At 39.4% G+C, this 25955-nt stretch overlaps 1 protein-coding gene across 1 annotated transcript; it reads left to right on the forward strand.

The window, feature by feature from the left end:
• Nucleotides 1–5222: 5222 nt before the first annotated feature.
• CHP1 (calcineurin like EF-hand protein 1) lies at nt 5223–25192 on the forward strand. The gene is made up of 7 exons (XM_030948559.1): nt 5223–5459; nt 11548–11620; nt 18554–18634; nt 19843–19970; nt 20846–20907; nt 21836–21958; nt 23263–25192. The coding sequence occupies exons 1-7, from the start codon at nt 5393–5395 to the stop codon at nt 23314–23316; spliced, it is 588 nt and encodes a 195-aa protein (XP_030804419.1). The 5' UTR covers nt 5223–5392; the 3' UTR covers nt 23317–25192.
• Nucleotides 25193–25955: the final 763 nt, after the last annotated feature.

Consider the following 25955-nt stretch of genomic DNA (forward strand, 5'->3'; position numbering starts at 1 on the left):
GCAGAAAGAACAAAGAACATAATGCACAAGCTGACCTGGCTCCTGCTTAAGTCACAGTGGCCTCAGGTTGTTCCAAGTTTGATCAAGAACAGCCAACACATCTTTAAAATAAAAGCACATTAAACCTGCTGCTATTTTTGGGTAGTAACTACCTTTTAAAATGGGTCTACACAAGATTCTAACTATCAGCCTTGTCTGCAGTTTCTTTCTAGCTAGAACAACATTCTTTCTAGCCAGAACATTCACACGGTTCAACAACTGTCACATCCTAGTAACGCTGACCTTCTCTGAGAGAATGCCCTGAAGTTTCTCTTGGTTAAATTTTTGTTCCCAACCAGAATACCTCTGAAGGGCACCTTCAGTGTATCCAGGACACTGAAGGACACTGTACTGGTGAAAGAGACAGTCTGAGACACAGCAGCAGGCATGCATGACTTCAAGCATGAACTGTCTGATTTAAATGCCTACAGTCTAGAGCATGACCCCAACGCTGTTATTTGACAAAAAAAAAAACCCAAATCTGTCTGTTTAAGAGTGAACTGCAGCACTACTCTTTTTCATTATGATGCACAATGAAACAAAAATGTTTCAGATTTAAATATTACATGCACTAAAAACAGAGTGCACCCTAATTTCCAGGCTTGGCTAGAGAAAGGAAAAGATTGCTGCAAAGACAAAACTAACAGACAGATCACATCAACCCTTGCTAATTTCTTTTTTTTTACTCTCATACTTTGGTATTTGAATTATCAAATGTAAAAGTGAACCGAGAATGAAATAGCTGAAACACTTAACAACTCAGCTGTGGAGACTATACAAACAGCAGACTATTGTAAAATGATCAAAGTATATATTTTACATGAAAGGAGATGTGGATGTCCTCTCCCTGGAATTGTTCAAGGCTAGAGCCCAACAGGTATACAACCCCTGCTGGGGGATATGCAACCAAAGCTGCTGGGTGGAGCTATAAGCAATCTGGTCTAATACAAGGTGTCTCTAGAACTAGGTGATCTTTAAGGTCCCCTTCAACCCAAACCATTCTGTGATTCTCTTTTCTCTCCCACTACCCAGGTAAACACAAGTACCTGTTCTTTAGCCTATTCAGGCCTTGCACTCTTGTCACCATTCCCTGAGAACAGAAGGAGCTGATTTTGGATCTGTGCCTGTTAAAGTATACACCTGCATACGTGTCAGAGCAGGAACCACACAACCAGATCAGCGCCTGACAGCCAGCACAAATCCGAAGGACAATCGTTGTTGCAGCATATGGCACAGCTGAGACAGCCACAACATGCAAAGCACCATACAATTTCAGAAGGCTTCAAGCATTCACCCATACAGAGCATCACCATGCCACATCAGAAGGCTTCAGGTGTCTGCCCATACAGAGTAACACCATACCACATCAGAAGGCTTCAAGCCTCTACCCATACAGAGTAACATCATACTACTTCAGAAGGCTACAAGCATCTACCCTTCTTGTTCTTTAGCCCAACCTTTTATACCCCTCATCATTCATGCACGGCACCTGTGGGCCTTCTGTTCCCTTTGGTGATGGGTCAGTGCACCTGGGCACTTCATGGCTCATTGCTGCCAATGCGGCTCACCTGCTGCTCATACCTGTAGCCCATTGGGGATGAGGCTCAGCTGCAGCCCCACTCCCAATTACCACAAACTGTGTCCCTACAAACAGACTTACTGAGCTTTGAGTTATATATCACATCATGTACATTTCAGGAACAAGTAAAAGATTAAAATAGTTATCAAGAGGAATGCTTACTGGCCGAAGCACCTTGATTTCTCCAAAAGATCAGTGGTGCTGCTCAGCCACTTTTACAGTTGGTAAGGGCTACAGGATAAACATTTTGGAAAGCAGGCGACTTTCTTTCCGATGTCTGCAGATAACAAGCTCTGTACCTACCTTTCTGTTACCATTGTTCTCTCAGAATACATCTTGTTCTGATACAGCCAAACCAAGAGATAACAATCTCTGGGAAAAACGTCTGACAAAGACTAAGTACATTGCTTGGCTAATATCCATGTTACCTCAGAGGGAATATTTTGAGCTATCTGAAGCCCTGACATGCCTCTCTAAGGAAACACAGGGAGAACTCCATGGGCCACAGTCTTCTTGGTTCTGTGTCTGCTTGTTTGTTCACTTCAACAACTTAAAGTGCACCTGAGCAAGCAAGACAACCAAACCTAACACAGAAGTCAAAACATTATTAAAATATCCATGCTGGTGCAATGTGAAAGATAAATATTTCAGGCAATACTCTCTGCCTCTGTTCAGAAAATGAACTGCTCCAGATGAAGCAACTCCTTAATTCAGTGTGTGTGGTCCTTACAGAAGATCCTGAAGCTAGCCAACAATAAGCTTATTTTCCACAAAAAAACCCTTATCTCAGATAAAATTTTGCCTTTATTCTGAAAATATAAAGTGAAAGCAGAACCTGAACAGATGTTCACTGCAAAGATCAGCAACAGTCTTAAGTTGAACTGCAGTTCAAGGTACAAAGAATTAAGTACCTGACTGGAGCCCAAGAATGATGCAAATTAAATATCTGTAAGTCTTTACCCTCAATCAATAATATTTGATCCATTAGTTAGGTAGTGTAAATGGAGGGCAATTATACAAGCTCACCAATATGAAAAAAACAGTTGCATCACTGAAACTTTACTGTAGTCAAATAGAAGTTACTAAAATAATAAAAAATGGTAACTTCACGGGACCGTAAGAAGAAATATAATATTTGAATAAACTATTCAAATGTGGTCTTGTGACAAGACTTAAAGTAAAACCATCTCAGAGCATGGGTATGCAGGAGTTTGAAATATATTTTTACTAGCTTTCTGAAGGCACACTTATAAATGTTTTGAGAGCATCAACTCCAACTTCCCTGTGCAATTGTTCTGGAACCGTTCCAACACAGATGAAATGCTCATAGGAAATTCTCCCTGAAACCACAAGCTGACAAGGAAACAAACCAAGGAAATTTTTCTACCTAGGAACACTACTGGGGAACAAGAAACAAAAAACAAAATCAAAACCAACCAACCAAAACCAAAACAAACAAAACAAAAATTAAAAAGAGAGAGAAAAATGTGAGAGAGAAGAATTGTAAATAATACCTTGGAGGAAGTTTTTACCTTGGAAGAAGGCTTATACTCACCACCTTGTTCACCTTTTCAGAGCTGAGGAAAACAAACTTGGCACAACTGAGTTTGAAAATCAGAATTATAGTCAATGTTATTTGTGGTTCCCGCAGCAAGCACTGCCCATCCTTTCTCCTCCTGTGAAGGGAAGGAAGCATTTCACTATACTCAAAAAGCATTGCTGCTCCCTTCCCTGAATCTGTCTAATTTAATGACAGAAGCAATTTATATTCTAGTGCTGAAAAGCAACATTTGGACACTTGTTAAAGACAAGTTAAGTCTAATGACTTAAACGTCCCATCAAAAACAAAGTCAGCATTGAAGTACAACTAATTAATTTACAGACTATTACATATAGAATGAAGCAAGTACATAAAAAAAGGCAGAATGAAGTAAGTTAATCACTTGGTAAGTCCAGTAGATGCCTTCTAGCTAGTTGCCTCTCAGCACTTTGCTCCTATCCCTGAGGCAAAGCAGATGCCAATAGAAATGCACAGGTCCTTTATATATTAGAAATGTTTTTCTTAAATACCCCCGTATTTATGCCATTAGTGAAGGAGGCTCCGATAAACAGATCATTCAATAGAGATATTTTTGCCTGTGTGAATAAAAGTAAGACCAAGTTAACATGAACTTTAAGAATTTTAACTTCTCAGCACAGTCCATAAGGGAAAGTCTTGCACATGTACAACAACATATGCAATGAAATTGCCTTCAGGATGTAAACAGGGGGCACTCATCTCAACTGAATACCTTTGGAGGAGTTTCCTTAGCAGACTTACTGGACATTAACCATTGTTATTTAACCAATAAGCTTTAATGCAATACAGTCCCAAGATTTTCCCAAAGTGAGCTGTTATTATTATTATTTCACTTATAGATAATTGGGGAACAAAATTTATACATCATTCTAATTCCTACTGATTTTAGGAGAAAAAATGAAACTGAGTAATTCAGATGTAACCCAAAAAGGATTTAAAATGCTGAAATATTGGTGGGCATGACCCTGCTGCCCCAAAATGCAGTAAGCAAACCTCACTATTGACTATTCCATGACCAAAAATTATCCTTAATCCTGGAGTGCTTCTGCCAGTTTCCAGGTTGTTCACTGACATGAAGGAGGGAAAAAAAAATACAGACATACATCAGGTTCCACTCTTTGGGGTGAAAGCTTATCATTACCACTGACCTGCTGGAGAGCAGCTCTGCAAAGAAAGACCTGGGGGTCCTGATGGACAACAAGCCATGAGCCAGCAGTGCCCTTGTGGCCAAAAAGGCCAATGGTGTCCTGTGCATTAGGAAGAGCACTGCCAGCAGATCGAGGGGGGTTGATTCTGCTCCTCTACTTAGCCCTGGTGAGACTGTATCAGAAGTGGTGTGTTCAGTTCTTGGTTCCTCAGTACAAGAGAGATGTGCAGCTCCTGGAGCAACCGGTGGAGTGCAATGAGGATGAATGGTCAGCTGGAGGATAGGCTGAGGGAGCTGGGCCTGTTTGGCCTCAAGAACAGATGATTGAGTGTGGACTTCTTCAATGTCTATCAGTATCTGAAGGGAAAGTGTCAGAGGATGGAGCCAGGCTCTCCTCAGTGGTGCTAAGCAACAGGGCAAGAGGCACTGGGCAGAAATGGATGCACAGAAGTTCCACCTGAACATGAGGAAAAACTCTATTGTGTCGGTGACCATGCACTGGATCAGGTGCCCTGAGAGGTTGTGGAGCCTCGCTCACCAGAGATACTCAAGAATCATCTGGATAGGATCCTGTGCCAAATGCTGCTTGAGCAGGGAGCTTGGACCAGTTGACCCATTGCAGTCCCTTCCAACCTTCCCCGTTCTGTGATTCTGCGATTTGCAAAACAAAGCAAGATCGCAGGACCGGGAGCCGCTATCAACCTGGGAAATAAAGAACGCAGTTACTTTAGCTGGCCGCTCTCTGCCGGCGAACAGGAGCTTTCCGCACGCCTGCGCGCGGGCGTTCGTGGGCGGCTGCCGGGCGTGTGAGGGGCGGGCGGCGGCGGGCGGGGCCGGGCCGGGCCGGGCCGGGCCGGGCCGGGCCGGGCTGGGCGGAGGCGGCGGGCGGGGCCGGGGCAGTCGGTACGCGCTCGCCTTCCGCCTCAGAGCAGGGGCGGCCGCGGTCGGGCCTGTGCCGGGCGGCTGTGGCACCGCCGTCGCCGCTCTTCGGCTGCGTAACTCTTCCCCCGGCCCGTCCCTTCCCTTCCCCTCGGGCCCAGCGGCGGCGATGGGTTCCCGGGCGTCCACTCTGCTGCGGGACGAGGAGATCGAGGAGATCAAGAAGGAGACGGGCTGTGAGTGCGGGGGCCTGAGTGCGGCGGGGCGGGGCGGGGCGGGCAGTACGCGGGCTCGGCGGCCGGAGCGGGGCCGCTCGCAGTCCCTGGGGCCGGGCAGGCCCTGCCCGGCGCGGCCCCGGCGTTCGCGCTAGGGCAGTGCCCGGCCCCAGCCAGCGCAGCCCCCGGGGCCGGGCATGTGTGGCAGGCCCGTGGAAACCTGGGAAGCGCCTCTCGGTTCCCCCCCACCGCTGCCGGTAGCAGCAGCGAGATCCCAGTGGGATAGAAAGGAAGCAGTGCTCTTGGGGTGTGCAGTATTGTATTCCGTCAGAGGTAACTCCTTGGGTTTTGAAGAGTTGTCTGTCTCGGTGCCTGGTGCTGGAGTTTCTCTCAGTTTTAAACCCAAAGAAACTGTCGTTGGATAGTAATTTTTTCGCCCAAGTGTTATTTGTTTTATGGGCTAGTGCTAAAGTTGCTGTAAGGGTATTCAGAATGAATGCTGAGTGGCATTTAAACCATAAAGGAAGTAATGTATCTCACGAGAGATAAGTGTTATTAACTAAAAATAAGTGAAATTCCTGTACTAGCCAGCAACTGGGAGAGCATTATTTAAGCTGGACTCTGATATTTAGATATTTACCCTACAGTATTTGATCGAGTTGTTCTGCATAAACATAAAGTACCTTAGAGAAGGTGAAACTCCAGTGTTGTTAATTTGCCTGATAGAATGATTGCCTGAGAGTTCCAGCAAATGATAATAAATGATTTAATTCCACTAAATGATAATAAATGCAGGACGCCTTCCTGACTATCTGGGGAGCAGAGGTCATAACATCATAGGTATCACTTTGCTGTTTGTTTCCCCAGGGAACTTCTCAGGTTAACATGCCATGCCCAGCTTTTCCAATTTTTCTTCTGAATATATGTTCTGATCTGTTCTTGCTACTTGAAAATGCTTTCTTCAGTTTTCTTTCCAATATAAATGGTATAATATATTCTTCTTAAGTGTTAGTTTATTTGTGTCAGGAAAATGAGTGGCTACAGGAAAGGAGTAGAAGAAAATTAAGAGGCACTGGAGCTAGTGTACTGGCAGGCTGAGTTAACATAGTTTCCATGATCCTTTTTCCATCTGTTATGAAAACCTTCTACAGGAAAGCTGTCATAAACAAGTAGAAATGTCAAAGTCTGTTTATCCAGCAATAACTTTCTATGGATTTTTTCTTTTTCATCACAAAGATCATGGAGTAAAGGTAGCCTCCTCTCATTTATAAAGATGCTTCAAAATCCAAACCCCAAATCTGGAATATTTTTCCAGAAGGTTTTACATTTTTCCTCATGCTGCTACTTGATTTATTGTCTGTTGTGTTTTATTCCTTAAAGTTTACTTATGTGATAGTTAAATAAATACCATTAAGATGGCTATATAGGCATTGTAAGCAATGAATCCACTTGACTCTAGTTAGCCGCTAAATGCTCTTCTTGTATCACCAGACTGTGATCAAAGTTATGACTGGTGGGTTTAAGCTTTGTGACCTGACGTCCATTCATTTCCCCATGTTTTTGTCTAGTAAATTTTATAATTAATACCACTTTGCTAATCTCTGACTCATGCTTGCTTGTAAGTCATCACAGTGTCTCATTGATGTTATCAATCATTTTCTTCTTCTCCCCAGTCTGTAACTGCAGTTTAGGAATGTGATTTTTCTCTGCTTTTTATACTTCTCTAGGTAGATGGAAAATTCCGCCAAGATATTAGCATTGTTATACACGTCATATAGGTGAAAATATTTATACAAGGTGGGGAAAAAACCCAAACAAACACTAGTTAACTGTATCAAAGTTCACAGGCAGAATGCTAAGGTGGTGTTACTGAATAGACTGCTGTGGTCTGTTGGAAACTTGATGCTGATGATACTTTATCTACTGAAGAGTTTGAGAAAGGGGCTTTGTAGACATGAAAAAATCTGGCAGCATTACAAGTCCATCTTGAACTGGTGGTCTGATAAGTGCTCCCAAGGATTCCTTTTTGGCCTCTTTACTGTGAAATGTGTTTTCTACAGTTCGTCTGGGGTAGGTGTGTAGTACTGAGCAGAACACTTAACCAGTTTGATTGAGTTCAACTGTGGAATTGTATAACTTCTGCTCAATTTCATGTAGCACAAAACTGAATAGCTAACGATACTGACATGAGTGAGAAACTGTCTGTTAATGTTCTTCAGCAGAACAGATAAAGAGCATGTCTTTTAGGGCACTAGAGGCGTAGTCTTTCAAAAGCTAAGCAATGACACAATCTCTTGAAGGAAATTTGCTTGAATTAAAATTGTTCTCTTTTTTGTGGTATTGAAAAGCACTTTGTAGGGTAAGTTCAGAGACATGTGCAACGGTAATGCATGAGGTTCTCAGCAGCAGGTGCGAAGCCTGAAGTTGACAGTCCTAAATCTCACATGGTGTTGTCTGGAAAGTGTTTGCTTTGCATATAAACATTTTGAGATTTGAGCAGGAAAACACCTTGAAGTCATCCTAATTGCTTTGATATTTCAGTAACAACTATAAAAAAAACCAGATGAGAGACCCAAGATGTTGCTTGTCTGCATTCTGTTGCAAGCTTTTGGAAAGCTGTTGGAATGTAACAGTATACAAACTATTTGGTTCACACCCTTTGTTTCCATGCTTTGAAGCACTCTGCCTAAGGATTAATAATAAATTAATGCTCATACTTTAATTTGGGAGGAAAAAATGTTTGCATGGTAGCAGATAATAGATTATTCTGATGTATATTTATATATTTTTCTAAGTATATAAATATGTTTATAGCAGTTTATGCTACTGTTGTAGACAAGAATATGTAATTGCTAAAAACTTTATAGTGATTTAACATAAGTAAAATAGAGAGAGCAACTCCTAATTTAGAGGTCTTGACCCTAAATTTTTAGGAGAATCTTAGTGGAGTACCAGTATAGATAAAATGGTGTTTCAGCTAATTTTAAGCCTTAACTGTAGATTTTCAGTCATAACTTTAGAAGCAGTCATAAATTGCAGATCTTAATTCTCCTAGGTATTCAGGAGACTCTTTACTTTGCTTACAAATGCGCTGAAAAATGTCCAGTGACACAGCTTTTGTGAGGGATGAGAGCCAAAAGGAAATTACGACAGAAGACACTGGTGAACCTGAATCATCCTTCTTTTTCACAGAGCTGTGATATGCTTTTTGTCTAGTGTGACGTTAATGAAAATATCACTTCTCCTGTCAACAGCTATGGACTATTTCTCACATACTAACTGTTACAGTGATGTTCCAAAAATGGAGATGCTGACATCAGTTTGGGAATGGTAGCTGAGTAGAATTCTCATCACCTTCTTTGTTTTCAGGGAGGAGTGGGAGTATGGGACTTCTAATAGACCTGGCTCCAGCCTTTTTTTTTCACCATTAGTTGTTGTTATGGTATCTAAAACATTAAATCAGAAATGCAGAAGGTTGAAGTCTTTAGAGTACTGGTACTTGTTTTCTCTGTGTGTGTTGCTTAACTTGGAAGTGAGCAAGCTGCCCAGTCTTATCGTAGAGAAGTTGCCTGAGGTGAAACTGAGCAAAGTGCCCAATCCTATGCAAAGAATGCAAGTTGCTGAGGAGACAAGAAGGCTGGAGGGGATGTGTTTGAAAACCCAGTTGCTGGCAGGTCATGCTAAAGGAGAGAACTGTTGAACCTAAACAAATAGCCTCGAGAAAGAAAGAACAAATCTGAAAAAAAAACCTGCCTCACTTGTCACAGATCAAACAACTACTGTGCAAGTTCTTCCCAAATAAGTTTGAGCAAGTAAGAGAAGCATTGTGCGTGTTCTGGTGAAGGCTTTTTAAACTACTTAATCTGAAAATTATAGTAAGTCCTAGTTTAACATTGTAGACAATCACACCTTTACTGAATACACATTAACATTCAATTCAGTCTTATTTCATGTATTTATCAACTTCATCAGAAGAGACTGAAAAGCCAAGATCTCCTTTAGGGCCTTAGGTTTAACCTCAGCTGACAACTAAGTACCACACAGATGCTTGCTTACTCCCTGTCAGGGTGGGGGGAGAAGCTCGGGGAGAGGGGAGATAAAACCCATGGGTTGAGATAAAAAGTTTAATAATTTAAATAAACTAAAATATAATAATAATTTAAAGATGTTAATAATAACAATGATAATACTAATTGTAATGAATGAGAAGTAAACCCCAAGAAAGACAAATCAAGCACAGTACAACTGCTCACCTCCTATTGACCAATGCCCAGCCTGTCCCCAAACTGCAATTGGCCCCTCCTGGCCAATTCCCTCCAGAATTGTATACACCGGACATGGTGTTCTGTGGTACAGAAGATCCCTTTGGCCAGTTCAGATCAACTGTTCTGGCGGAGCTCCCTCTCAGCTTTTTGTGCACCTCCTTACTGGCAGAGCCTGGGAAGCTGAGAAGCCCTTGGCTTAGGGTAAGCTCTACCTAGCAACAGCCAAAACAACAGTATGTTGTCATCCTTGCTGTCCTATGAAATCCAAAAACCACAGCACTGTACCAGTTTCTAAGAAGAAAATGAACTTTGTCCCAGCTGAAACCAGGACAAGTGTTCTTTCAGTGTTAAAGGAATTGCTGTTCTATGGAGGTTTATCCCACTCACATCACAGACCAAAGATCTAGCTGTCTAATATCTTGGGTTGTCTAGTACCTTGATAATGTTGACACAGTTATGCTGAACTTAATATTGCCTTTGCAATTTATGTTTCAAAGTGCAGATTTAAAGTCTGCAATAACTTTCTGCTTGCTTTGTAGCTCCACTCCTTCTCAAATTTCTTTAGAAATAGGCTTTTTAATTTTTAATTCCATGTCCTAGAACCTGGAAATTAATTTTGTGAGCAACTGGCTCCCAGGTTGGATGCAAAGGGTTTCAGTGAATGGGGTAACATCAGGTTGGTGACCAGTCATTTGTAGGGTTCTGCAGGGCTCCATTTCAGGGCCGGATCTCGTTAACATCTTTGTAAACAACTTGGATGCAGGACTGGAAGGCGTACTAAGTAAGTTTGCCAGTGTCACTAAACTGGGAGGAGCTGTTGACTCCCTCGAAGGCAGAGAGATCTTAACAGAGGACTGGGCACCAAAGTATTGTTGGTTGAATGCAGGATCTGAAAAATACTATTAATTTTAATAATAAATCTATCTTTGGCTCCAAGTTCTGGAACAAAACCTTCCTCGTCTCTGCTCTCTGGTGAGCAGTGATAGGATCAGAGGGAGAAGCATGAAGCTGTGACAGGGAAGATTTAGGTTGGATATTAGGACAAGGTTTTTCACCCAGAGAGTGAATGGGCACTGGAACAGGCTCCCCAGGGAAGGGGTCACAGCATCAGCCTGACAGAGTTCCTTAAATGTTTGGACAATGCTCTCAGGCACATGAGGATGGTGCTATGCAGGGCCAGGAGCTGGACTCCAATGATCCTTCTGGGTCCCTTCCAAGTCAGGTTATTCTCTTATTCTGTGAAACCCAAAATGTTCAGATTTCAGCAGTCCTGTAAAGGAAGAAAAGTAAAGTAAAAATTAAAGCCTTTCTGACCACTTGCCAGATGCAGAGAAACTGAGCTCACTTTCTGTCTTTAGGTGGAAAACAGACAATGGGAGTAGAGATAAGCAAAAGTGAAGGAAAGATTCTATAGCAAGGGTTTTTAGTGTCATGAGTGATATAGAGGTTATCAGTGTAGGCTGTGTTTAGATTCTTTCTAGCTGTAAAAGAATTAAAGGAAATAAAGTGGAACTGTGAACCAAATGTTTTTTCTTTTTAATTGACATTTACTGAGTCAGATAACCAAAAATTGTTAAAGATAAAAAATAGAAATGGGTAGAAGATGGAGTTAGACAGATTTTTGAGGAATGAGCTAATTTGTAGATTCTTGAATATTGAGCTGTGATTTATAGCTCATAGAGTCCCTAAATGCTCCTTGTCATTTGCTTTCAATGTAACTGGTTCTACGTGAACTCTTTTTTGAATACAGCTTCTGGCAACAGCGCAGTTCAGTGTAATGAGGTCTTCTCCTATGAGGAATCATTGACATGCTAATTTGTCATCTTCTTTCTTTTTTTCTTCAGTCTCACACAGTCAAATCACCCGCCTGTACAGTCGCTTCACCAGCCTGGACAAAGGAGAAAATGGCACTCTTAGGTGGGTAATTTGGCTGTACTTGCATTGGCACATCTGTATTGGTGGCTTGCTGTTGCAGGATATCTACCTGTTCTTCGCATTGGTAAATCACTGAGGCTGTTGTAACAAGTTCTTTCATACCTACTGTCTACATGAAAGGTTTAATTGTTGAGCTGAGGTGCTCTAAGTACCAACTGTCTTTACTGTTGTGTTGAAGGTTTGTAGTAGTTAATAGGAGAAAGTTCAGATTTGGTATTCAGAGTCTTATAAAAATGTTCAGAATTGTGAAACAACGCTTTTAGATTGTTATTTCTTACCTTTCTTTATATGATGCTTCTACTATTTAATACAAGAATGGTTCTGCTGTGTCATCTTTATCCTGGCTTTCATAAGAAAAAGGATGTATACTTACTTGTCTCTGATATCCAGTGTCTTAAAACACTACTTGAATCTGCAGTCCATTTACTATATTTAATTTTGCACCTCTTGTTGAACACCCATATCTATTAGCATGCTTAAAAATAAAAAAAGAGCTGGAACCAAGTCATTGTGACTAAACAAACTTTCTGTTATTTAAAGTGGTAGTGCAGAACATTCTAAGATCTTTAGTGTTTGTTTCCTATCTACAATTTGAAAGCTACAGAAGTAAACTGGTTTCTCACAGCTTAGTCAATTAAATAAAGATGAGTCTTTAACTTTATCTGCAAAATATTTTTCATTTTGATGGACCAATTCTGCTAGAAAATAGTATTCCCAACCAAAAGGTTAACTGTGGTGAGATGATGGCCTGTTAAAATATATCCCTGCTTGCTGTCATTCTGTAGCCTTTCCCGCTTTCATGGACTTTGTTTCCCATTCACCATATAGCCACAGTGGCACAGGAAGGCTGGAGAAGAATGCAGGAGAGTGGGAAGGGGAAAGGGACATCGTTGTAGCATAACATGAGATCTGGCTCTTACAGAGTTAATTTATTTCATAGCAGCTCTATCCCAGTCAAATTCAGTGACCTGAGTCAGGCATCACCTGAGGTTTTATATGTGATCTTGTAAAATATGATTGCAGGAAGCGCTATAAACCCAGAAAAGCTATAGGCCTACCTTTAAACCAACCTAACTGCAATGCTGGAATCACCTCTTAAAAGATCAAAGTGGCAAGATACATGGTCTTTGGCAGTACTTTGGGCATACTGCAGTTTCCTTTCCTGGAGGAAATGCGCAGTTCCTTCTGGTGCCACGAATTCCTGACTTCTCAGCATTTAAGTAATTGGATATGGAATTGTATGGTAAACAGGACTAGAATGTGATTATTTTGGGTTAAAAATACTCTCCCTCCCTTTTTGCCTTTTGTAGGTTTTGAGGCTGATTGACTCCAGTGATTTGGACTGTGGCTGTACTGTAAATTTCTAGACTTGCATATCTGAAGGGATGACTAAATTAATTGTGCACGTAAAATACTGGCTTGGGATGGGATATGCAGGAACTTCCAAAAGCCCACTCTGACACTTAAACCAATGCATTATATAAATTGTAACATTGGCAATTCTGATGTAGAGATCAACTGATGAGATTGTGGATAAGGTTAATATTCCTTATGTTTAAAATTATTTGGAAAAGAACATTAACAGCCTTTTCAAACTTTATATGTGAATTTAATATTCATTGATGAATAAAGGTGATGGCTACTGAATTAGTCTAGCACAATTTGAACCTAGGACATGCTCTTCCTCGTCTCTTGCATATTCTCTTCCAACACTAAATTCACTTACTGAATCCGTAAGGTTTGTATAAATGTCAAAGTGATTGTGCTCAGTTTATGTAAGAGGAGTAATTGATTAAATATGCTATGAATGTCTGTTGCGCAATGCCTAGTTTCACGGTATTATGCATCAGGAGGAGGCAAACTTCCATTGTTGATAATCATGTAGTACTTAGGAAAAGAAGTGGAGGTTGTTTGGGAAATCCTAGCAACCGTGTTTATTATGATCCCTTGACTTGCAGTCTTGCCCCCTAAGCATAGCCCACTCTCAAACATGTGTGACTTAAGAGTGGCATTCAATTTTTTAAACTTGTTCTGGTACCCTCAAAATGCAGTTTTGTAAGTTTAAGTAATGGAGAACTACTTCCTGAAAAATAGATTGAGGAGAGAGCAAGAACTACAGCTTGGAAGGTCATAGATGTTGGTTTCTGAGATACAGATCAAAGAGAACTTGATGCTTTAAGACAAATAAGAAGAAGTTATCACTTGCTTACCACCACCAAACAGTTCAGAGGGTATGTCTTATATTTGTTTCCTGTGAGCAAGATTTATTGTTTCCGTAAGGATGACTTGCACCTTTGACTTACAAATCAAACATGACAAAATCACTCATGTGACCATGATTACGAAAAGAAATGTCAGTCAGTTCTTTATGGCATGAAATAAATCTTTAAATATGTACCACACTTCTGAAGAAGGGCAAAGTAAAGAGCACTTTGTACAGAAAATCTGATAGATGATGATTAATCCTGGTAGTTCTGGAACTATAATCAAAAGCAGAAATCTTTCATAGCCAGATATTTCTATCCAGTATACCTATGTGCAATTTCAAGGCACTTTGTTTTTAAAGAGTTACAGAAATGAAATATTAGAGATGGTTATTGATAAAGACAAAGCTCGGTCTTCAAAAAGTTTTTGGTTTTTGCTTCCTTTTTTCCCCTCTCACATATTTATTCTCTAAGAGACTACAGCCATTTTTACCTGTAAAGATAAAAATATCAGGTTTACCTTCACCTTTCTTTAAAAGTGTAGAAAAATTTTGTAATTTTCCTTAGCTTCACTTTTTCTAAACAAAACCATGTTGGGAAAGACAAGACAAAACTGTTCTTGAAAATTCTTTTGTCACCTTTGATTTAAATATTGTGACATGCTGAGTTGTCAAAACAAAAGATTGATACCCTTGGTTGTCCATAGCTATATCTAAATTGTGAAATCTGGAATATACTTGTTCTGTTTACATCCTAACTATAGCTCAGGAGGAAAGGAGTGCATGTTTCCTTACTTACATGCTGATTTCCAATATGGGGAAGTAGTATAGCATGAACAGGGCAAGTATGTGATTGCTTAGTGAGTCTCCCTGTTGGATTGGTACTGCAGTGTACACCACACAAGAATACCTTGGTTCCAAAGCTTATCAACTAGTAAGTAGCTCTAGACAGACATATATAGAGGTACTTATGTACACTGCAGTCTTTGCCTGTAACTTTTGTATGGAACCTCCCACTTAACAGTAGTTTCTTGGGCACTGGGGAAAAGACAGGTTAAGCGCTTGAGAAGTGGTTTTTACTGTACAGTAATTGGTATAGCCTGGTAACCATGGAAGAAGGAAGGATCTGAAAGCTGGTAGCTACAGAGAATAGACATACTGAGCTGTTTATACATGTCTTGTGTTTGTGAAAGCTGTTCACACATGTCTTCTGGAGAACTTCAGAAAGCCTCTGATCCTGAGAGAAGGGTAACATGAGCCAGCCAGGCCATCTGTCAGTCTTTGTCAGCTGACTGAACCATCTGGGTCTGGAAAGATGTCAGGCTTGGTCTTATTAGTTAAAACAGATACTTCAAGATTGCAAAATGTAAAAGCTAGCTCTGTGAATGTGGAGTTCTTTACTTTCGCTCAAGAAAATGCAAAGCATTTTTAGCTTTGTCTAAAATAGAAAAGACAGGAAGGATATGGGTTTGGATTGGAAAAGACAGGGTACAAGAATAGTCTATACTTGCATCTTCAACCACACTTTATGCATGCTGCCTTTTTTCTTTCCTTCCTTATTGCTCATCTAATTATCACCTTTTTGCATACTCCTTGGCCTTATGTTTATGAACCAATTAGTGCTGTGATAGTTAAGCAACTTTTAATGTTTGCGTAGAGCATGCGTAAGATGGAGTTAGATGAGATGGATGACACAATCCTGAAGGGGGGAGATATTGGTATTCATTCCCCATAACTTCTCCAGGCTTCCAGCACCTCATTGTCAGCTGTGGTGCTCTTAGATTTTTTTTTTAAGTTTTTGAACTGCCTCAAGTTGTGAATTCAACAGAAAGCTAATTGGAGAGGGGGAAGGTAGGGAGTTTTTTATAGGGGATACGTTAGGACCATCAAAAGGTTAGATGAATGCAAAGCTGATGTTAGCAAAGGGAATGGAGCAATGGAACCTCTTCAGCAGCAAGCTCTTAAATATTTTTTACTAACTTGCATAATATGTCTTACTGCTTTTAGTTATTGCCCTTCTTCAAGTCATTTCTTGTTACCTGTATAGTCTGGGCATCTTTCCTTTCCTCTACCACTTCTGATGCTCATATATATGGGAGTTTTTTCCTTTCCATTGTTTTACTTTCCCTCAGCTCTAGATACCCCTCCTCATCCCTGTCACCCTGAACAAATAGAACAGCGTTTTGCTAATATCTAGAAGTAACAGGAGAATGAACAACAGAAAGAGAAGGAAGAAAAGGGTCTTGTAGGCTTCTTGCAGTCTTTAGGATCAGGCAGAACTACCTTTACAGTAGGGATTTGCTCTGTGCCTTGGAGGGAATACTCATGCTTAGGAACACTTGTCTTGCTTAGACTCTAGAAATTATTAGCTGCAAATGACATCTAATTGTGAATACACTGGGGTATGTATTAAATGGTTGGCCTGCATAATGTCCACAATTAAAGGTGGCTTTACCTGTTGCATTTAAGCAAAGATTTCATAAGAGCCAGGTTCATGTAAAGATACCTTAGAAGAGCCTTGTTGCCCATGAATACATAAGAAGTAGAGGGTATTAAATTTCATGTAAGTGCCAGCTTCAGCCAGGTGAAGTTGGTCCCTAATGACTGCAGGAAAGCTTAGCTTTATAAAGTGGAGAATAACTTGCCTCACATTCATTTGCTTTTATGGCTGTTGCAGCTATTTCAGTTATAACACTCACTCAGTAATGTGCTCTTAATAAGCAAAAGTGCTCTACTGCAACCCTGATAATGACAGGACAAATAGATTTGAAACCAGGGAATTATTTGTGGTTAATTATTAATCTCCTGTTAGAAAACAGACTCACTGGAGGCTGAATACTAAAAAGTCATTACATGCAAGTAAAAATTTCTGAAGGATTAGGATTTTGGTCTACATGGAAGAGAGAGCAGCTGCTGCTTTTAGGTTATAAAGTTAGCATTGATATTGAAGTTCTGCTGTTAAAATACTGTTATTAGGACATAGGCTTTCCATATCACTGCATCTCCTGCTTAAATCACTAATGCATACTTTGCCCTTCAGCAATAGCTTAAAATGCTGCAGTCCTGAAGGGTCTGGTAACAAGTTGATCATGCTAAACAGATGTTAACTTTGCCTATTAAAAATAACACGGGACCTGGTCAGAGAAGTTTGCTGGGATAACTTAAAAATATGGTCAGGTCACTCTGTTAGAAGGTCAGACAGTTTAACCACGATGTAACAGACTGTAATTAGGATTCTTAACAGTGCTGTGGTGGTGACTGGGTGCAAAAAGTGCTTTAGAATACATGTAAAACTCGAACATCTTGCTTCTCTGCCTTTCCCAAGCTAGACTAGTGATAAAGTCAGCCAATTTCTTTTTTACCCTTTAATATCACAGCAATATTAAAGGGTTTTATATTTAAATAATCTCAAAATGTGGTTGTGTTTACTTTACTAAGCCAAGTTTTTGGTTTAATGATGTCATGAGTCAGACCTTGTTGCCAGTTTAGTTAGTGAGCATAGTTTTGAAAAGTAGCAAACATTTGAGACTTTGACCCCAATTTCAAAACCAGCAAGACTGCATTTGACTTGAAGGGAACTGCCAATATTTCTGGAGATTGGGCAGGAAACATGATGTTACACATGCAGACAGAACAGAGTGGGAATTTCTTACAGCTTAACCCCCTTGCTGTTTGCAATTTAAAATCTAGATGACTATGAAGTACTAACTGATAAGTTGCTGTGTTCTGTTGTAAGGAAAAACAAACCAAGCAAACCTGCTCACTAAGATACATTTGGTGTGTTTGCCTTGGTTACACCAAGATTACCCACTCTGCTGTCACTGACAGTCTGTTGGGTTGAAAGAAAAGAGAAAATTCTAGTGCAATTCTAATAGGAGAATTGCAGTATGACTGTGTTCATGTTAATACTGTTCTAAAATGTGTATGCAGTACAGCTCACGATGTCTTTCAGATCAGAAGAATAATAGTGTAAGCACAGCTGTGTTTGTATTGTGCTGTGTACAAATAATCATGACCAGAAAATAGAATGGCTGGCAAGAGCAGTGAGTACTTGCTTATACTGGTGAAATTATATCTGGTGTACAGGTACCTGTAAAAGTGTAACATTGCCATTTTAAAATAGGAATACTGCTTGGTTGAAGCGAAAATAATCTGAAATTTGCTATTTATAATAAGATACAGATTTATTGCATACACAAACAAAAAAAATCTATCAGAACATGCTAATGACCTGTAGTTTGCTTAGAGAAGTATGGTATTCTTCCAGAATCTGAAATAAGGCAGTCTAGAAAAGTCATGACAATTCATGTGATTAAGTACCAAAATAATTATTTAAAAACTCCAATGAATATTTTCATTGAGCCAGAATTTCTTTCAAAACAACTTCAGAAGCTTTCCTTTTCTTACATTGCAAACTAGTTGGCATCATTACAATAAAGTTTCTAGCACAAATGATGTTAGTGTCTGAGAAGTGTTGTTAACATGATAAATGAGCACTGCTAGTTTGTAATGCAATATAGGTTTGGCATTGTCTTTTGTTTTATTTTGCCATTAGTCATAAAGAAAACATGATTTAAAAAGTTGCATTTTCAAAATCACCAAATGTCTTGCTGCAGAAATAGGATTCCACTGATGTTTTACTGTAAATTTTTTTTAAGCAACTTCTCTGACTTCAACTTTATGCTGACTGGTTGTGTTCTTGCTTTCCTTAGCCGTGAAGATTTCCAGCGGATTCCAGAGCTTGCCATCAATCCACTCGGAGACAGAATTATCAATGCCTTCTTTCCAGAAGGGTGAGTTTCAACAAACTGAATTTAAGAGCAGGCACAAAATTTGTGGTTTGTCAGAAGTTTTCATAAAAGTGTAATGCTGATAGTTAAGGCACAGAATTTGGATTGACTAATACCTGAACACTTCAAACTTGCCATGCAGTGTGTGTGGGTACATAATTTCCTCAGCATATTTTAATTCTCTTAATTAGAAACACTTTACAACTTCACAAGACTTTTTTGGGCTTTGTTTATTGAGAAACTACGGCTCCTGTCACAATTTCCCACTCTTCTTCTTAAACTACTGAACACTTATGAAGAAATTTCTGGCCATGTATAGAATTTGGTTCTTAAAGCAAACTTGTGTCAACACTATTCTGTGCTAAGCAGCATTACAATCATTACAATTAACTAATTTGGTCTTACTGTATCTGATATAGTAAGTGTACCATTGTTATTACATTATCTTTTTTGGTTGGTTGATTTTAGGTTTTTATTACATTTAACACATAGATTATGACACTTCTAACACAAATCCAAAGAGATGATCTAATTTTCAATATTGTCTTTCTTCATTATGCCTCTCTGGATTGTCCTATGGAATCTCTTGAACACAGTTGCTATTACTGATTGATGAAGGTTGGATTGTCTGATCAAGTCATAATACCAGTTAAAACGAAGCAGGGTTTACTGAACAGAAACAAGGCATCCTGGGAAGTACTTACATGGCTGGTTCCCACAGAAACTAGAGAACTCTCTGTCAGAGAGCACTGAGCAATGACAGCACCACAGGCAGGGGCCAATGGTGACAGCAAAGCTGGAGGGGGTGCTGTACTTGCTGAAGAAGGGCACACACCTCAACACAAGAAGCAGAGCAGGCCCAGTGACTGCAGTCTGGTCAGCCAGTCTGACAGTGCTGAAACTGTATCAAGTCAATCCAGATCAGCAAGATAGCTCAGGCGTGGTTAAGGGTGAGGGCTTCAGCTTAAATAGACTTTGCAGGTCAGGGAAGGGGAGCCTTCAGTAAGATTTCTCACAGCTTCTGTTTTTTTACACATCATACTTTGTAACAGCACAATCCCAGCGTGCAACAGCATAGGCAGCCAAACCCTGGGGAGATGAGAATGAGAGTTCACATGGTCTTGGTGCTTCGGATATTAAGAGTCTTCCTCACTGAAATGAAGAGCTTATATAAGGCATGCCAAAAATTGACCTGCTGAATTCTTACACAGAGAGGACCAGGTGAATTTCCGTGGATTCATGAGGACACTAGCCCACTTCCGACCCATAGAAGATAATGAAAAGAGCAAAGACCAGAATGGACCAGAACCACTGAACAGCAGAAGTAACAAGCTCCACTGTAAGAAATATGAACCTTCCTATAGAATAAATTATTTTTCCATCTTCTTTTTGGTTGGGTTGGGGTTTTTTTTTCCCCTTAGGATTGGAGGAAAGGGGGTTGGGATTTCCTGCACAGTTATTTCTTGTGGAATGATCTCTTCTAATGCCTAATCTTTTGAAAGCTTACTTGGAACCTTATCTGTTCAGAATGTCAACAATTGAGCCATTGTTTTGTTAGAATTTGGTGGAATTAGTTGACTCTTGAGTAATATACAAGATGTCTCATAACAGAAGTGTGTTTCAAAATGGTTTGTATCAAAATTATTTCAGATTTAGAAGCCACATCCCATACATGAATGACCATTTATGCTTATTTCTCGAGTTCTTCCATATAATTCTGCTTTTTTTCCCCACCTTCAGCTGAGTACTTTCTTAAGTATTGGATATCTGCCTACAGTTTATGAGCAGAATGCTCTTTCTTGCTAATCAAAGTTGGCAACAGTCCTCAGAGCACTTAAAATTTGTCATATCCAGAATATAGTCAAAGAGAACGAATGATCATGTAAAAATGGTTGGCTCTGAAATTAAAGGTCTGAATGTATCTTAGTGATAATTATTCTTCCATGACTTGAGGTTTTTAGGAAATATCCTGCAAGCAGAGTGCTTGTGAACAAAAGAAATTCCCATTATTTGCAGTAATGCTATTCCTGTGTGTGCTAACAATACTTTATGGAACTGAGGATGAGTTTTATGGTGAATTAAAATTCTAAGCTAATTCTCTTAAAATAATTTACAAGTACTTTTGTTGTTTTTCTTTCAGGTACATCTATTATTATGAATATAAATAACGTCACTTGAATTTAACTGTTCTTTCTCTTTCTTTCTTCCCTGTAGTTGCTTTTCGATTATATGATCTAGATAAAGATGACAAAATTTCCAGGGATGAGCTTCTCCAGGTAAATAGCACAGGGCTGCTTTGAATGACTCAATCATGATGATCTCTGTCACTTCATACCCACTTAGAAGAGGGAAGTTGCAACGGTTTTCTCAAAAGAGCTGCTGGAGTAATGTGGTGGCTTTGCTTACCTCTGCCTTAAAGCTTTAAATATAGTATGGGACTTTATTCTTATTTGGTAGGCTAGGCAGATACTTTGCTAGTGACACCTAAACATTCAACAAATATACTAAGCTCCTTAAAAACTACCTTCTGTAACTTTCAAAGGTGCTTCTAAAAGGATTTCAAAAGGACAGTCACTGAGATGGATTAGGTTGTTTGCCTGATCCTCTGTGCATCCTCTGTACACAGTAAAACTAATCAAAGGTAATCAAAGTTCATCAGTTCTGCATATGTATGAAACTAGTCTTGTGCTAGGAGTAATTACATGCTACTAATCCTGGGAAGTACACATGGCAATTTGTGGTTCCTGATGTAAGAAAAAGGTTTGCTTTTGACTGGAACTGCCCTCTTCTATCCGCTCAGAAAATGCTTTACTGAATGTGGAGGGTAACGGCACTGGACCATGTACTTTCAAGATTCCTGTAGGCAAACATCTCAAACAGCAGATATTCAATCAAATGCTGGTATGTTTTCTGGGGGAAAAAGTAGAAGCATTGAACAAAATTACTTGTTCCTAGTTCCAAAAATTTTCTCTTGCTTCTGCCTTTTCCTGCTGCCTAGTGAAAAAGCAGGATTCTTTGTCAGTGGTAGCTGCAAAAGATACCTATATTTCCTGAAAGACTTAATGTACAAAGGACAACAGAAGTCTGGCTAGAAATTAATTCAGTGAAAATCTTGTGTGGTGTTATTTTGACAGTACACATAAAAAGAAAACACTAAGAATACTTCTGTTCCTATGTCAGTGGTGGTTATTTTGTATACTACAGGTATTACGGATGATGGTTGGTGTAAATATTTCTGATGAACAGCTGGGCAGCATTGCTGACAGGACAATCCAGGAAGCTGATCAAGATGGAGATAGTGCCATCTCCTTTGCAGAATTTGTAAAGGTTTGTAAACTATGTTTTTAATGACAAGTGAAGCTGCTCAGTAATGAGCAAGTCATTCAGACAAATGCAAATAGGAACAGAGAGGAAGTCATTGAAATAGTTGTGCCTGCATTTGGGCAAAGCCTTCTGCTAGTTTTTTAATCCCTTTATTAGTCATGTTTTGTTTTTTTTCAATACTGTCAGGGTGCTAATAATTAGTCCACATGTTTCTTTATACTCTTAAATAAAGCTACAGCCCTGAATATACTGAAGAACTTTCACTTTTTGTTTTGCAGCTTCTTTCTACACAAGTAACCTGACTAGCACAGTTAGAACAGATTAATTCTTCTACTGTAATAGCACTGATCAGCTTTCATGGGTTTTCATCTGCTAGCAGCACAACTAATACTGGTATTCAAGTTCCTAGCTCTGGTACTTTGAATTACATGTTTTGATAGTCTGAAATAGGTAATAGTAGGGAGCCATTTTAGATAGTCAGTGTAGAAAGTTATCCTGTAGCAGAGCAATTTCAGCTATCTAATGGGATAGTACTGACAAGAGGAACTAGACTTATCTTGGAGATGACAGAAAGGCAACAGAAACAAGTTACAACATGGGAAATCGTAGTTTGCTCTAAGGAAAATATTTTACAAGGAGGATGGTCATAGCTTCTGAAAGATGTAGAAATTTCTTCCTTGGAGATACTTAAAGTGTAAGCAGGACAAAGGCCTGAGCAACCTGATTCAGTAGGCCCTGCTTTAAGTAGGAATTGAGGGATTAGACTGAAAGACTTCCAGAGGTCTCATCAAACATAAATTACTTTCATCTTGGAGCACTGAAATCTGCTGCCTGAAATAGCCTGGAGCAGAGTAATGTCTTCATGCCTCAGTGTTAATAGCAATTTAGTGAATGAATTTGCCACCCCAGTTTTACAATGACCTACATTAGTGGTGCTCTGGTCTTGATTTTGCTCTTCAGTAATTGCTCACATCCCTTTCTCTACTCCATTCTCCCTTGTGTTTCCTGGCTGGACATTACCACACAGTCTAGTTTTGGAAATCCAGGCCTTTCTGTGCTGTTGGCAGACTGAAACCACATGAGTTATATTTTGATTGATGGCCTTCTTGTGGCTTTGATGGCTAAGTTCCTTCCCTTGGATGGACCTTAGCCCACAATGAGAAACAGCAGTCTCCATCTAGATGAAGGACTGGCATGCTGAATTGAAGACATCCCACGTTCCTGCCCATTCCCTCACTACTAGACTAAGAAACCTTGTAGGAGAGATGTACAGTAACTTAAGTAGCTGTTTCTCAATTTTATTGCAGGTTTTGGAGAAGGTGGATGTAGAGCAGAAAATGAGCATTCGATTCCTTCACTGATGGATGGAGAGCCTATTCCTTTCTACTCCAACTATGTAATGAATAGAACTTCATTTTCTCCTTAGCACCATACCCCAGAGCATTGCTACTGGTGCATATACAGTACATCTCCAACCCCTCCCTGATTTGTTCTCCCAATGTCAACATTCCCTGTGCTACAGGAACGAAGGGAAATGGCTGCCATGCAACTTGGAAAAGCTTTTTTTAATGCTGTCCATCCTGGGTTTTTTGCCCTTTTTCTTGTCTCCTTCTGCACTACCGTTTCAGTAAAAATGTCTCTCCTTAAAACACTACTGTTTAATCTACAAACTGATTCTTCTGAGCTCTGAATCTGAGAATAGAAAAACAGAACATGCCACAGAAGTGCCCTCTGAAACATTTCAGAGACAAGCATCTACTCAAATACTAGGTGCATTGATAATGATTCACTTCTGCCACATTACAGCTGCCTTTTTTTAAAAAGTATTTTTGCCCCTTTCCCATTTGGCTCTTTACATGCAGACTTGTTTCTTCAGTGCTTCTAAGTCTGCCTTTTACTTGAGAACGTCTCAATTTCTCTGGCTTCATTGTACAACTAGCACAAATGCATGATGATAGCCAAGAGTACTTTAAAGTCCTGTGAATAGATTTTGTTCTTTGTGGAATGAATTCACAGGGACAATAGTAGAATCTATGGTGGGGACAGGCTGTGGTATTCTCAAAAGGAATAGGAAATCTGCACTATGTCACTTGAACTGTTCTAGCAGCAGAGGCAGAAACTTGTTTCTTTCCTTTGCATAGCTTGCAGGCTTGACAGCTGGTGGACCATGAAGTGTCCTCTCCAGAATGTTTTCATCTAAGATCCCTCCCCTCATCAGGGTGGTTTTGCTTCTGAAAGTGTAAATTTGTTTACCAGTGTACAAAATGCAAGAAAACCAGTTGTGCTAAAATCTGGATTTGTAGTTCTGTAACTGCCCCTGGTAACAGTGTCATGAAACACAAAATTGTGAAACTTGATTTTATAGGGTTTTTTCCCCAATTATAGTGGCCTGCATAATGAGTAATTATTTATATTTTCCAGTATGAAAGTCCTAGTCTGTTATATTTGTGTTGAGGGTGGTAGCTCTATTTAAGAAAGCTCTGGCATAAGAATACAATTTGGGAAAGATCATATTATCCCAAATATTTCAGAATGTATTTCTATACAAATCTCTTTGCAAGTGTAAGATGATTAATACTATTAATGTAATGCTGATAAATTAAAGAGATCGGAATCCTTGAAGGTTCAATAGTAACAATTTTCTGTGGCTAGATTGACAAATGATCTCGTGTAGTTCAGCTGGAGCATTCCACAATGAGGGAGATACTTCCAATAAAACCAAAAAATCCTGGGAGCTTGTTTGTTGAAGAATCGGTGTTATAACTGCTTCTCTGTCATGTGTTAACATTTCTATAAATACTTACCAGTCTCAAAACTACTGTTAAATGTGCATTTCCCTTTTTTCTCAGTTCCTTCAATCATCACTTTCATTGAAAAATAACATGCAAGTCTCTGAAGGATTTTTGATTTGTTATAAATAAAGGAATTCAAAAGTAAAATGTTGCACTTCATAGTTTTGCAGAGTGCAGCACAGTTCCAGAAAGAAATGTAAATTAAAAAGCTCTATTCTGTATGAGAATGAAACATTATACTTTTATAACTGCCTCATGTAAAATAGGAATGTAACAGTACTAATGAAAAGTAAAAATTGCTTGTGGCTTTGTGATTTGCTTAGAAGTAGGTGTTGCTGTCTTCTGACACTATAGTTGTAACCTACAGTTGTGCCTTATTGTCCCAGTGAGACTGGATATTGTATTTATCAATCCATAAATAAACCTTCTACTGTATAAACAAAAATCAAAACGAAACCATCCCCCAGCTCTTCCTGTAGGGCAACCAACTATCCTTTAATTACTGGAAAAACTAAATACTAAAACTAAAAACTAAATAATAAATAAGTAAGAATGGTGATCTGGTCTTACAGATCAGTTTCTTATAACTGAGCTGATTTTCAGAGTATTGATAATCCTTTATTCTGCTGGCAGAAACCAGTGCAAAACATGAGCTCCAGAAGAGGACACACAGACATTTCGTGACATTTGTTCCTACAAGCTCCCACCTCAGATGTCAGAGATTTTTGCTAATGTGCTTGAAAGTGAACACAAATCGTCTAACACATGTACTGCAAAAAATCCCCATACCACAACTGATCAAAGAACAACCAACCTTCCTACAATAAAAGAAAGATTCTCAACTATCGGAATCTAACTTTGCCATTAGCAGAATAAATCATATGTAAATAACTATGTTACTCAATATTCTGAAAACTATATATATAACATACAGTTTAAAAGGTGGTAGACAGTAAGAGGAGTTTTAGAGACCTGAGATCTTAAATTTGTTAAATTTAACTAAGCTGTACAGATACAAGCAGATTTCCACTAAAGTAGTATTTTTAGCATACCTGGTTGTTTATAAAAGTATTTTGTCTTGAAAAAGGTCATCTTGAAGGTGAATGTGTTGGCAGCTCAGAGACAGAGCTACTTAATATTTCATCTTTGTGTTTTGAAAAAGTAGTACAAAGGATAGGATTTTAAATACAGATGAACCATTCTCCAGT

This window comes from Camarhynchus parvulus, chromosome 5, assembly GCF_901933205.1.
Source record: "Camarhynchus parvulus chromosome 5, STF_HiC, whole genome shotgun sequence".
Taxonomy (NCBI): Eukaryota; Metazoa; Chordata; class Aves; order Passeriformes; family Thraupidae; genus Camarhynchus; species Camarhynchus parvulus.

Bases quoted from the DNA above. Each gene is read 5' to 3' on its own strand.
- CHP1 (XM_030948559.1), top strand. From the start codon at position 5,393: ATGGGTTCCCGGGCGTCCACTCTGCTGCGGGACGAGGAGATCGAGGAG. The intron at 5,460-11,547 runs GTGAGTGCGGGG...TTTTTTCTTCAG, and splicing joins GATCAAGAAGGAGACGGGCT to TCTCACACAGTCAAATCACC. The intron at 18,635-19,842 runs GTGAGTTTCAAC...ATTCTTACACAG, and splicing joins AATGCCTTCTTTCCAGAAGG to AGAGGACCAGGTGAATTTCC.